Genomic DNA, 13,631 nt, shown 5'->3' on the forward strand with positions numbered 1-13,631 from the left:
CCAATGGTGAAGTGATTAAAATCAGGGATGCTCAAGAGCGCAAAATTAGAGGAGCACAAATATCTCGGAGGGTTGTAGGGCTAGAGGTGATTACAGAGAGAGAGGGAGGGGCAAAGCCATGGAGGGATTTGAAACCTAGGATGAGAATGTTAAAATTGAGGCGTTGCTTAACCGGGAGCCAATGAACATGGGTGATGGGTCAAGGGAACGAGGTGCGAGTTAGGACACGGACAGCAGGGGTGGAGTCAGGAAATGGTACGGAAGTGGAAATAGGCGGTCTTAGTAATGGTGCGGGTCTGTGGTCCGAAACTCCTCTCGGGATCAAAAACACCACCAAGGTAGCGAAAAGTGTGGTTCAGCCTCAGACAGTTGCCGGGGAGAGGGATAAAATCTGTGGCTAGGGAACAGGAGTTTGTGGAGGTGACCCAAAACAATGGCTTTGTACTTGCCAATGTTTATCTCGATCTGGTTCTCCCTCTCTTTCTCTCTGGTCCTCTCTCTCTTTCTTCCCCCCCCCCCCCACCCCTGCTTCTCTCTCTCTCTCTCTCTCTCTCTCTCTCTCTCGTCCACCCGGCCCCCTTTCTCGCTCGCCTGGCTCCTCCTCTCTTCCTCCTGCCGCTCTCCCCCCCCGCCCCCCCCGCGCTCTATCTCTCCCAGCTCAAAAGATGCAATCCAGTGCACGCATTGCCGTGCTGTCTGTTAGTCACACACGCACAGTTTCTATTCTTTGTGCACCTTATGGTTTTGAATGTTTTCAGCTTCAAAGAAGAGAATCAAGCAGAAGTACCCAAAATACACTTTGAGACAACCAGTAGTTCACTGAGCACTCATTCCTGTTTCTTCCTATCTCCATTGCTTTTTCACTTGGGAGGAAGTGCTATATTTTTACATAAAATTACACAGAATATACAGCACAGAAACAGGCCATTCGTCCCAACTGGTCTGTGTTGGTGTTTATACTCTACGAGTCATCTCCCTCATCTCTGCATTTCATCGTATTTTTCTACTCCCTTTTCTCCATGTAGTCATCTCGTTTCCTTTCAAAACTATTTGCCTCAACCACTTCCTATGGCAGTGACTTCCACGTTCTAACTCTCTAAGTAACGACATTTCTCCTTATTTCCCTGCTAGATTTATTAGTAACATATTTGCATTTATGGCCCCTAGTTTTGGGTTCCCCCACAAGTGGAAATATTTGTCCACATCTACCCTGTCCAACCTATTCATAATTCCAAAGACATCTATCTGGTCAACTCTTAAGTCTTTTCTTTTCCAAAAGAAAAAAGCCCCAACCTGTTCAATCTTTCCTGATAGCTATAATCTCTCAGTTCTGGAACCATCCTTGTAAATATTTTTTGCACTTTTTCAGCACTTTTATGGTCTTTTTATAGTATGGAATCCGGAATGGTACAAAGTACTCCGTGATACCGACCAGGGTCCTATACGAGTTTAACATAACTTCACTCCTTTTGAATTCTATACCCCCAGAAATAAATCCCAGTGCTTTGTTAGCATGTTTAATTGCTTTGCTGCTTTTAATGATTTGCTCACCTGTAACCCTCAATCCCTTTGCTCTTCTACCCATTCCATTTCTTATTTTCTAAGATGTAGCTGATGTACTCCTACCACGATCCATCTTGTGAAGCAGCTGGGAACTGGCAAAACACTACTACTGAGACTGAGATTTCAGGCTTGTGATGTTCTGCTGGTTGGAAAGTCTAATGCTGCACCACTAGACACTTTAGAAACCCATCCTTAACTACCCATCCTTGGTAGGCTTTGTATAAACCTCATTTCCACATAAACTATTTATATAACCTATTCCGTGTAAGATACCTACAGGAAATCATTGCATGTAATCTTTTTTCTTCTTCCAAACTAAAATTAATTTTTTAGAAAATAATACAGACTTGAATGCAAATATTATTAAAGAATTAAACTAATTTAAAAACCCATCACTTACCAGATCTCAAATATCAAAACACTTTGCGATTTCTTCAGGGTGACTGGTAGATTTTTCTGAATGTTGTTGATAATTGTCTGGTAGCACTTCATGCTTTTTTTTGAGGCAGGTGTTTCTCCAGACAACTGTTGAGCAATGGCAGACTGGCACCGCAAATAGGAAGCCTTGATCCAATATATTTTGACTTCAAGGTTTTTGTGGATAAGTTATCAAGCCAGAAAGGCTGAAATTTAAAGCCACTGACCAGTTCATACCATCTGCTATGAGCAAGATTCTTGTCTTTTAAATGAGAGAAGAGTACAAGGAGCAAGTATCGTGGGTGGAGACTGGAGCCTCATCATTATGGCAGTTAACATTGTCATCTAAGACACGATCCAAATTCAAAGCCAGGTCTTTAAGGTTAGCTGAGTGTGGTTGGGGTGATGTCTAAGGAGTTCTGCTATAAAAGAAACTATGCGTAGATGGCTGATAAAGAAAAGTTAGGTTTGCCTTGTTGTCCTTCACATTTGAACAATCTGCCAACACACGGTGGTCGAAACTGCCCTGTTTTGTGACTCTCGCGGGGGGGGGCTAATGGTGCACAAAAGTTTTGGGGTGGGGGGAGGCACTACCAGCTCCCGTGAAATTGCGCAGGAGTTAGCAAAGGCGCTGTCACAGTAGCGCCCCACCTGTAACGCCCTGGGCCGCCCGCAACCGACCCCTTGGCGCCCTGCGGAGCTGCCACGAGCGGTGTCGGCGCCAGCTCGTGGGTTGTGAACCAGGCCGACATCCGCTCGCGGGGCGGAAGTTAAAGGGGAGGTGGGGATCGCCCCGCGCCACCATCTTGCTGGTTTGGCCGACTCACCGGTCGGCTTGCCTCCTTCCGTTGCATGGTCTGGGCCACAATCGTGCAACCCAGCTCTCTATTTTGGGTACCAGGCTGCGGCCTCGGCACCACGCCACCCTGGTGGCCCAGTGGAGGCCATCAGAGGCCCAGCAAAGTGCGCAGCGGCCCTCCTGGACGCAGGAAGTCCCGGCCCGAGTTGGTTACCGCCCCCAATCAGAGTGCTGGGCAGTTTCTCCCCCACACTGTCTTAAGCTCTCACATGAAGACTGGCCACTTGGGAAAGCTCCCAATAGAACTATACGCCATTAAAAGTCAGTGCTTTGAAGGGACGAAAAAAATTGCAATTAAGACAAAAATATATTGGGCAGGAGATTCAGCCATTATCATTTTATTGCCTTTTCCCTGTCTTGAGCACGTACATAATTCTCTACAACTGCTAGAAAAATGGCACCAAATTTATGGGCAGGTCGCTCCTATTGCTGTTCCTACTGCAGCTGTTCCTATTGCTGCTATTGGAAAACTGAAGCGCTGTTGATGAGCAAATTTGCATTTCTGTTTTTAAAGCCGAATAGCATTTTTTACTTTTCCCTTATTACCACGGATATCCAGCTCTGCAGTGCACAGTACTCTTTTTTCAGCAAAAGAGCTGCTTTGATGTTACCTAGAATGATCGAAAACAGTCATGGGAATCTTATGCAAGTTAATACCTCCTATTCTTGGAATGCCCATGGTGCATTTATCTAGTGATAGTGCACCTTGGCGGTGTTATTTTAAATGAATAAGGAGACAGGGTGGGTAACTTCTACGACTCCAGAGCTACTGTCTTGAACCCTGATTGATGACCTGAAAAATCTAGAATGCCAGCTGAATTCATATGCTTATGACACAACCAGAATTTGTGTTGAACACACTATAGGTATGAAAGAAAAAGAAAGACTTGCATTTATATAGGGCCTTGCATGATCACCGGACATCCCAAAGTGCTTTACAGCCGATGATGTACTTTTTTGGGCTAGTATAGTCAATATTGTAATGTAGGACATGCGGCAGCCAGTTTGTGCACAGCAAGCTCCCACAAACAGCAATGTGATAATGACCAGATAATCTGTTTAGTGATGTTGATTGAGGGATAAATATTGGCCAGGACACCAAGGATAACTTACCTGGTCGTCTTCAAAATAGTGCCATGGGATCTTTTACGTCCATCTCAGAGAGTAGAGCGGGCCTTGGTTTAATGTCTCATCTGAAAGACGGCCCCTCCGACAGTGCACAAGTCTCTGGAGTGGGACTTGAACCCACGTCCTTCTGACTCCATGGTGAGGGTGCTACCCACGGAGCCACAGCTAACATTACTGCAGCAATGAACTGATTTGAGATCCTGCTGTATATCCCAACAGGAGTCTCCAAAATAATCACTGTCTGCTGCACGTTGTACAACTTTGCAGTATAAAGAGGAATTACCAATCAGCAAGAGGAATAGGTGGCCAGGCCTTCTATTGCCAGCAAGGATAAGAAGACAAGGAGGAACAAATAGACGAAGACAAATCGTAGTCCAGAAGATTATTGTGCTGGACTCTTGTGCACAAATCAGTCCTTATTTAAATTAACGCCAAATAGTAGAGCAATAAACACCATGCCTTCCATTCACAACTATTCTATCTTAAGTGCCCATTCTTCCAATTGCTGCTAGCTCTTCTCAAAGAAGCTCTCTGGAGTAAGATGAAATTAAATGCACTTACCTCCCCTAAAAGTGAAAAGTATATCAAGAGGAATGTGTATTACAATGGTGTCTTATAATCGAGTCAAAATTGTGTGTCGTGCTGTTATGCAAATGCGGCTATGTTAGTAGACATGGAAACGCATGTAAAATAGTTGAACAGTTGTGTCCATGCTTTGACGAGCTCTTTTACATATGGTGTAGTAGATTAAGATTCAAGTGTTCGTGGCATGCATACTATGGACCAATACCAATACTCTTCCAAGGGTGGATAGTATTATTTTGACACTCTTCTTGATGCCTGATAGCCTCTTCCATATTTGCCCAGTGTCCTATGGGAATGGGACCAACTGGGAGATTGTGTTGATTGTTGCAACCATCTCCATCCACATATTCTGTACTGTGCCTTTCTTTGCCCAATATTCCAACCTATGTGGGACATTTTGCATAGGATCTAAAGGGTGTTTAATGCACTTCCATTGCAGTCAAACTAAAACAAAATTAAGTTTGGAAAATGATGCTCACCTTTAATTGCAAGTAGCTGCCCTTTTAAGTTTTGTTGCTTTACTGTATTTTGTGCATACCCACCCAGTTGGCACATCCCTGCTCACCAGGAAATGATGCAGTGAGCATAAGTGAGCCCAGCTGTCAATGAACTGGACTCTGATGTATTCAGCAGGCCCAGCTATTCCCTCTACCACCACACAATGGGCCCAAATTTGGCCAGGAGTTGCTTTTTTTTTTGAAGTAACTTGATTGTTTTGGAGTATCTTAAAAATCGCAATTCTGCACATTTAATTTGCGCCAGTGTAAGTGAGTTAGTTAAGATTTTTTTAGTTTAGTTTTTTTTCAAAAGGGGGCGTTACCAGCCACCTTTGCCTGTTTTGGCCATTTAAGCTAGTTTGGACAGCTAATAGTTGCTCCAAACTAACTTAGGCCAGCGTGTGTGGACCCGCACAGAAAACCCTTGCGGAGAGTTAAGAAATCAGCACTGGTAGGTGCATTTAAAGCACTAAACAAAGCACAAAAATAAGCATTCAATAACAAATAAAACATACAAGGAAGCTGAGAGGACCTGCACCTAGCACCAAGACTTGCAAAGCATTAAACAAAGCACAAAAAGTAATGTGCAATTAATTAACAAATAAAAAATAGAAGGAACCCTGCACCTAAAGCACCAAGACCACAGTAATAAGTAAGCAATCAATCAATAACAAATTTAAAAAAAAAATAGAAGTCCTACCAAAACACGGCCTGCTACGTTGATATAATTTGCACTTTCGGGCAATTTAATCTACAATTGCAATAAAATCTATAGATTTGCCCTCAATCATGTACATACCAGCATGCTGATAAAACACCTTAATGGCCAACCCTCAAGTACTTTGCAATATCTCAACATAATTTCAATTTTACTTTCAAATACAGATATTCTGGTAGCTAATTACAAATACAGATATTCTGGTAGCTAATCTGGCCGCCGATGAGGGAGCCCATTCGGCCAGGGATAGGGGCGGCACGCACATGTGCAGAGGTCCCGGCCCCCGAATCCAGTTGCCACGCTGTGCCACCATCAAGGAGAGGCTGAGGAGCGGCCAAACTCAGCCTGAAGATTTTTGGCGCCCTAATCATTCTACAAAAGCGGCGCACCTCTGATGAGTGCGGCAGAAATATTCTCTGGCCAAACTTGGGCCCATGGGCCCCAGTGGAACTTCTGCTGGGAATTGCAAAATTGGTCTATTTACGAACTGGAGAGTTGAGTGGTGGCTATTGCCACCTTGGAGTGGTTGGTTACAGAATGGCAGGAGCCTGAGAACTGATTACTGAAGCACAGTCCTAACCATAAGTTAGGTGGCCTGTCGTGACTTATTGCAAGGTGCGGTGGAAGGGAAGCGGAGAATTTATTTCCCTCAACTAATGAACAGAAAGCACAAGTTAGTTGATTGCAATTCTTTTAGAGTAGACTTTTTTTAAATAATACTGGAGACTGGTCATTTAGAACTGTTTTTGCCTGGGACTTCATTTGCTAATTAAAATGGGAATCCAGCATAGAGCGTCACATTTCATCCGTGGAGTTGGCAAAATGTCATTACTGAATATTCTTTATAATAGAGCTTTTCAAAATGCTTGTAACCTGAAGAATAATTAGTCTGTTCATTTGCAAAGTGACAAATTAAATCATGTTGTCCATTCCACCTTTCATGTCAAATCATCAAAATAGCTATTCTTGATTTATTTCAACTCAATTGATTGTGGTGGTGGGTGTTTAGTATTAGTAATTATATTGGAAATTTCATTGTTATTGTTGGCTGATAAATTGCATGCTTACGCACATGCCCTCTGTAGTGATTCTAGCATGTACGCTATTCTGCAAAGTATCACAGTATGATAATTAGTGGCTTGTTGCATCATGGTCTGGGTTTAGACAGCAAATTCTGACTCTCTCAATATTTATAGTTCACAGCACCCCAATGGACATGCCCAGTAGAGGAATCAATGAAGATAGAGACAGTGGAATAACACGATCTGGTGAGAATTGAATGAGTTACTAGTTACTTGGTAGTGTGTTTGGTGTTGAGTTCTTGTAATTGCCACCATGAGGCAAGCCGTTAACTATTTTACATATTTGCATTTATATAACTCCTCATTACACTGAAATGTCTTAATTATCAAGTGCAGTGACTTACATGGCAAAAATAAATTCCTAAAACACAATGTTAGTTGTTGAAATTTCCCATGAAGACAATGCATTCTGTTGGCCAATGTTTTCCAGACATATCTCTCTTCACTTTCTGACATGGGTAAGCAAGCTGTGCTCCTCATATGGCAATGTCCATTTATAATCTAGCACAAATAAATTTAAAGGTTTCCTGTACAATGCGGAAAGCTTTTGAGCTCGAAAGTATTTGACACATGATTCAAACAAAAAATCTCTGCACACGTTCAGATTTTTTTTATTGCTTTAAATCGTATCCATGCTACAAGTGCACGCCTGCACCTCCCTGTCGAGTTGAGTTTATTTTGCAATAGTTTCATATTTCCAAGCTGACTTCTTTTAATGGTATTAACCCTATAATGAGGTTTCGTCCCCTCATTTCCTTGGGCACATAACCACCTCCAGCCAAGAAAAACGACTCATCGGCTTCTGCCAATGCAACTGGTTGTCAGAGAGGATACATGACCTGCCATTACTTCTCATTCAGGAGTACTTACTTGTGAGACTGTCTCATACACACTTCCTGCTGTGTGCTGCCCAGAATCTCTTCAGAGAAGTCTTAATAGGCTGACACAATTGCTGTGCAAAATTAAAGCTCTGCATTTCATGTCATGGAGGACAATGTGACTGTCCTAAATCTGCTGGTGTTTTTTTTTGTAATACAGGTTGAGCATCTGAGTTCCGGAATCCAATCACCGGGCCGATCCGTGGCGGGGACGTCCGGAAAATGTTCCGAAATCTGGACTCCCCCGTCTTGGCGGTCTGATCTCTCCCCAGCCCTCGACGGCCCGACTTCACCAGCCCCCCCCCCCCCCCCCCCCCCCCACCCTTTACCTCGGCGGCCCGACCTCACCCCGGCCCTCGGTGGCCGGACTTCACCAGCCCGCCACCCCCCCACCCCCCCACCCTTACATCGGCGGGCTGGCCTTGCCCCGGCTCTCGGCAGCTCGACCTCCCGCCCCCTTACCTCTGCCGCCCGGGCCCTGCCCAACCTCTGACCCCACCTACCTCGGCCCAGGCAAAGACGTTCCGAAATCCGGAAATATCCAGAATGGCCTCATTCCCGAGGTTTCCGGATTTCAGACGTCACACTGCAGTATCAATGCTGAACAGTTATAAAGGTACAATTTTCTCATTTTAAAACATGGGTGTCAGTACTGCATTGGTTGCCCTGTTGAAGTCGAGTTTTTTAAGATGGTAATGGACACTTTTTTGGATTAATTATAAAAGTGAATACTGATACTTTGTGTTTTGTATCAAAATGTACTAAATTAGTCCAAAATTCTCTCATTAAATTATACAAGCTACTGTCAAACAAGTCACACATCTCTTTTTGGTAATGTCTACAGCTTCTTTAAGCAGTCTGCTCATCACTCCCTTCCCTTCGCCAAGCTCCTCACTTCCAAGTAGTTGTGCAAGCAGTTATCATCGTCGTTGGCGTCGCAGTCAGAATACCAGTCTTGAAAATGGAGTTTTCCCCAGATGGTAAGTCTGAAATTGTTCCATCTACAAAAATAGGAAACTTATGAGCAAATTGTCTTCTGGCATATGTTACTCCGCACAAGTATCGGGTGACATCTCAAAAAAAATTTATGTCTTGCCCTCTCCACCACCCACTACTCTGAAACTCAAAAACCACCACCATATCACACCTATTCATCTCCAACTCCACCAATACATTTTCGCCTCACGCTACAGCATAGATTTGTTGAAGGGGTTTCTCCTCTTGTTCCCTGTTTGATAAGCACTTTACCATATCTACTACACTTGATTCAGAGAAGAAAAGGTTGGGGAGCACAGCTGACAGTGTGGCTCAGCCAGTTTTTGAATCTCACCAGCTACTGAGAGATTATAGGATGACCATAAACGACTCTCATGGCAACATCCTGAAGTGCAAATAATCCTGCCCTTGCATCTGTCAGCGGAAGAATGGTGGCAAGTTTCTACAAAGGAATGAAAAAATTGGAGACATTAAGTTGTTGCCCCTGCTCTCACAGCTGTCTTTCATTATTATTTTTCTGTTTAACTGTGTGAATTTTAAATATTCAAGTTTAGGACAAAATGTTGTACTTCTGCTCGTGCCAGCCCATGATTTTTCACCAATTCGATAAATGCTGCAGGACTGAAAAAACCATGGTTGTAGCGTTTTCACATATTAAACAACTGTACCGTTGATCAGTGATGTGTTCTGTATGTCAGAGGGGTTTATTTCAGTTGCAGTTTGTGGGGAGCAGGAGGTTACTCATTAGAGTAAATTTCCCTTTTCAAATTGTTTTTGTATTCAATTCCCCCCATCCACCCCTCTTGAGTCACATTCTATACATCATCCCTGATCAGGAGAAGCAGCTGACCACCTACGGAGCTGCTGACTTGCAGTCTGAAGCCAGATGTTAGGGACGCCGCTTACACATCATTCTGCATTTTCCTATGTCTCCCTGCACACCAAGGAAAGGGAGATCTTATCCTCTGGTGATTCCCCTTGGCAGAAAAGCTAAAACTTGAACTGGAGAGCACAAGTCCATGTTCTCCTGCTTTATGGTGGTCCAGATTGCTGTCCTAAAGCACCATTGTAGCTTTTTGCCGACTGAAGATTTTACTGATCTGGGTTCTTTTGTGTCCATGTTTCACCTTAAGTTGCTATTATTCATTGGAGCTTTTCTCACTATAATATATTAAATGCATGTATTAGCCATTATGCTCACGGAGGTCTTTGTGGTCTTTCAGGTCAGTGGAGGAGAGCTTTAACATGTCTGATGAAAACTGTAGTTCCAATCCCTCCATTGTTCGAAAAAAGAAGATTGCTATTGGCATTATATTTTCGCTGTCACAGGATGAGGAAGAGAACAACAAGTTTCACGAGTTCTTCTTTGCTCATTTTCCTCTCTTTGAGAGTCATGTGAACAGACTGAAGTTTGCTATTGAGCAGGTACTAGCACTTCCTCATTCTGCTAATTGAGAAGTGATGCCGCATGGTTTTGTCTGAATCATTTGCTGACCAAGTGCCACTTGGTGGTTATGTTGCATCCATGATAGCTGATGTGTGTGAAAAAAAATATTTTTTTAACGTGTATAACTGTGACAAGAAAAATCCTTGTATGTTATTAGAAAACATTTCCCTGTGTAAAATGTGTGAGACATGATATTGTTTCGAAGTTTGCTGTCTGTGTGCTCTAGTGACAATCATTTCCTTTCACTGTTTCAACATGGGTAATTTTTAATTGCCCAGTGAGGTGAGGCTAATGTGGGTGGGAAGGGAAGGTTATAAATCACTGTTTGCACTGTTCCCCACATCGCGATCTCCTTTGCTGCTGCCATTGTACCCCAGTTGAGAGCAATCAGACAATATACTCTTACGGTAAAAACAGAAAATGCTAGAAATCTCAGCAGGTCAGGCAGCATCTGTGGAGAGAAAAACAGTGTTAACATTTCAAGTCGATGACCCTTCGTCAGAACTGAAGTGTTAACGGTTTTTCTCTCCACAGATGCTGCCTGACCCGCTGAGATTTCCAGCATTGTCTGCGTTTATTTCGGATTCCAGCGTCCACGGTATTTTGCTTTAATATTCTCTAAGGCCTCAGCCACTGTCACTCTGGAACTGGCTGCTAGCCAGTACAGCTGAGCAGTCAGAGTGACTATCCCTCCACGTGGAGAGGAAAGTGACTAATATCTGCCTGAAAACAGCTGTGTAAAGAATCTCAGACATATACTTGTTTGCTCTACTTCAATATGAGTTTTGCTAATTGATTCTTTCTAGCCCCATTCTTGGATTTAATAATTGTTAATCTGTCGGCTGTTACTATGCATAGAGACTTATCACCACTGTCTGCTACTAATACATCTGCACCAGTAGAGTTTCTGTTTACCCCATGTAGAGTGTGTATGTTCTCAGCTGGAACACCTATCATTTCCCCATATCTAGACAGCTTAGGTCTGGATTGGCAGTGCAGAGGCTTGAGGATTCCCAAGTGCACACAGGGGTAGTGCTGAAGTTTGATCAGGTAAAATTTCACAAGCCATTAGAACAGAGCACAAATACTTTCTGTGGCTTGACTAGGCAGGACCGTCCTACCAAATAGAGATTTGGCTTGCAGGGTTATCTGTGGTAAAATGGGATGAATCCTAGCCCTCAATGACAGGTCTACCTCTCCTGGTTCCATTAACCAGGCTGGCTAGTCTAGCAGGAATGTCTTGGTGCACATTGGATCTGCTAGCTCAGTTATCGAAATATCAATTTGGTAGCAGATTACTAATTACCATCGGCAGACATGTTAATTTGCCAATGTGACTCCAGAAAGACCCAAATTTCCTACCCCTCTTTTTTTTTTCCAGGAGGTTTGTTATTAGTTACTCATTTAAAAAATTCGCAAGTGTGGATTTGAACCCTCAGTGAGGGAAATGCAAGTATTGGAAACTCCTCCCTGAGCAGCACAACTCACTATAAAAAGTAATTGCCACTATACTCCTGACCATGGCTTGAATAGACGCTATATCCTGTTGAATAAATGTTACACCGTTTGGACTGTAGAGCTCCAACAGTAGTGATTGCCTCTCTGCAATGCAGTCACAGAGTAGTCTCATACCTGACTTCCAGGTAACATCTTCCAGCAGCTGTCCAGGTGCGAGTGCTTTCAGCGAGGAGCTGTTCCTGCCATGTGGCTGACTTCCTCTCCATGGTACTCTTGACAGCTTGGTACAGACCAGAGCCCTCTTTGTCTGCAACCATTTTCATTTTCTTTTTTCGTTGCAAATCCATTTCACAGCTTCATACTGGACCTTTCATACTAAGCCATAGGGAGCTCTTGCATTTCACACTTAGGAATTCTGAACAGTGGAGAGGAACCATTTGGACATGTATCTAATACACCACAAGCTTAACTTGCATTGGAACTTCGCTGTCAATGGAGAAAAAAGAAAGATTTGCATTTATATAGCACCTTTAAAAACACCGAACATCTCAAAGCACTTTATAACCAATTTTGAGTGTCGTCACTGTTGTAATGTAGGAAACGTGACAGCCAATTCGTACACAGCAAGCTCCTACAAACAGCAAAGTGATAATGACCAGATAATCTGTTTTTGTTATGTCTATTGAGGGATAAATATTGGCCAGTACACTGGGGAGAACGCCCCTGCTCGCTCTCAAAATAATGCCGTGGGATCTTTTATGTCCGCCTGAGAGAACAGACGGGGCCTCGGTTTAACACACATCCGAAAGACAGCATCTCCGACAGTGCAGCGCTCCCTCAGTACTGCACTGGAGTGTCAACCTTGATTTTTGTGCTCAAGTCTCTGGAACGGGACTTGAACCCACAATCTTCTGACTCAGAGGTGAGAGTGCTGCCCACTGAGCCACAGCTGACACAGGCAATGGAGAAAGACGCAAGACTAAAATATCCTTCGCCACTTCTCAGCATGGTCCTGAAGGACTGTATCCAGGATATAGTTACCATTGCTCAAGATGGACTAGACACCTAGGTAAATTCACTAATAATGCAATGTTAGCTACCAAAAAGAGCACCACAGTTATTCACAGAAATGGCTGGAACACACTTCCAGGTCATCCTCATGGTGCCATCCAATACTTTGCTGAAATCTTTGAGCAAGAGAAGTTGGGAATGTCTCGGCTTAAAGTAAAGGAAGGACTCGTATTTATATGGTGCTTTACCATGTCCCAAACATCCGAAGAAGCTTCAACAACAATACAATATTGCAGTCACTAGGGTAGCATCTACCCTTTCATGGGGCTGGTTAAAATCCAAGATTTGAACATGTATTCCCATAGCCTCTGGTTTTCATGAGGCTTTCTAACTTTCTGTTGCATGCTGTTCCTGAAGAAGCTAATGAGAGCAGTGTAAGCAGCTGTCTCTGGAGCCTTCCAATGCTTTGCAATCTCGTATTAAGCCGCAACCTTCCCCACATTTTGCACAAGAAATTAATATGCTTGGGCACACCAACTGAACACAATTTGTATTCTTCTTTTTAGGCTATGAAAATGAGAAATAGAATTTCTGAGACAAACCAACGTGTTCTGGGTTACAGTAGAATTGTAGATGCTTTAAATGAATTCAGGTGAATATTTTAAGTTACATTTATATACAGTGGAAATATGTTTTTTTAAGCCTCATTATTTTTTGATGTTTAAGAAATCCTTGCAGATTGTCAGGATCACATTGGAATTGGTTGCTGCAGCATTGTAAAGCTACTGGTTATACTGAGAGCATTCATTTTTGAATCTTGATTTCCCTCTCCTGTGACCCTTGTTCATCCTGTCCTTTTAAAATTTTCACATCCGCTTGTTTTTGTTTCTGATCTAATGGCAATACTGGCATGGCATGTCCTGGTTATTCACCAGGCCCGTGATTTGTTTTAATGTAATCAAAGCAGTTGTGAAACATCCCACATGCTTGTA

General features: G+C 43.2%; 1 protein-coding gene across 1 annotated transcript in view; it reads left to right on the forward strand.

Annotated features, from left to right (window-relative positions):
- LOC139262903 (folliculin-interacting protein 1-like) overlaps nt 1-13,631 on the forward strand; it is a 111,636-nt gene that overhangs the window by 76,916 nt on the left and 21,089 nt on the right. Inside the window, 4 exon segments of the mRNA XM_070878184.1 lie at nt 6,964-7,035; nt 8,572-8,707; nt 9,947-10,148; nt 13,206-13,291. Of these exon segments, the coding sequence (XP_070734285.1) occupies nt 6,964-7,035; nt 8,572-8,707; nt 9,947-10,148; nt 13,206-13,291 (496 nt within the window).

The sequence above is a fragment of the Pristiophorus japonicus genome, chromosome 4 (genome assembly GCF_044704955.1).
Source record: "Pristiophorus japonicus isolate sPriJap1 chromosome 4, sPriJap1.hap1, whole genome shotgun sequence".
Lineage (NCBI taxonomy): Eukaryota > Metazoa > Chordata > Chondrichthyes > Pristiophoridae > Pristiophorus > Pristiophorus japonicus.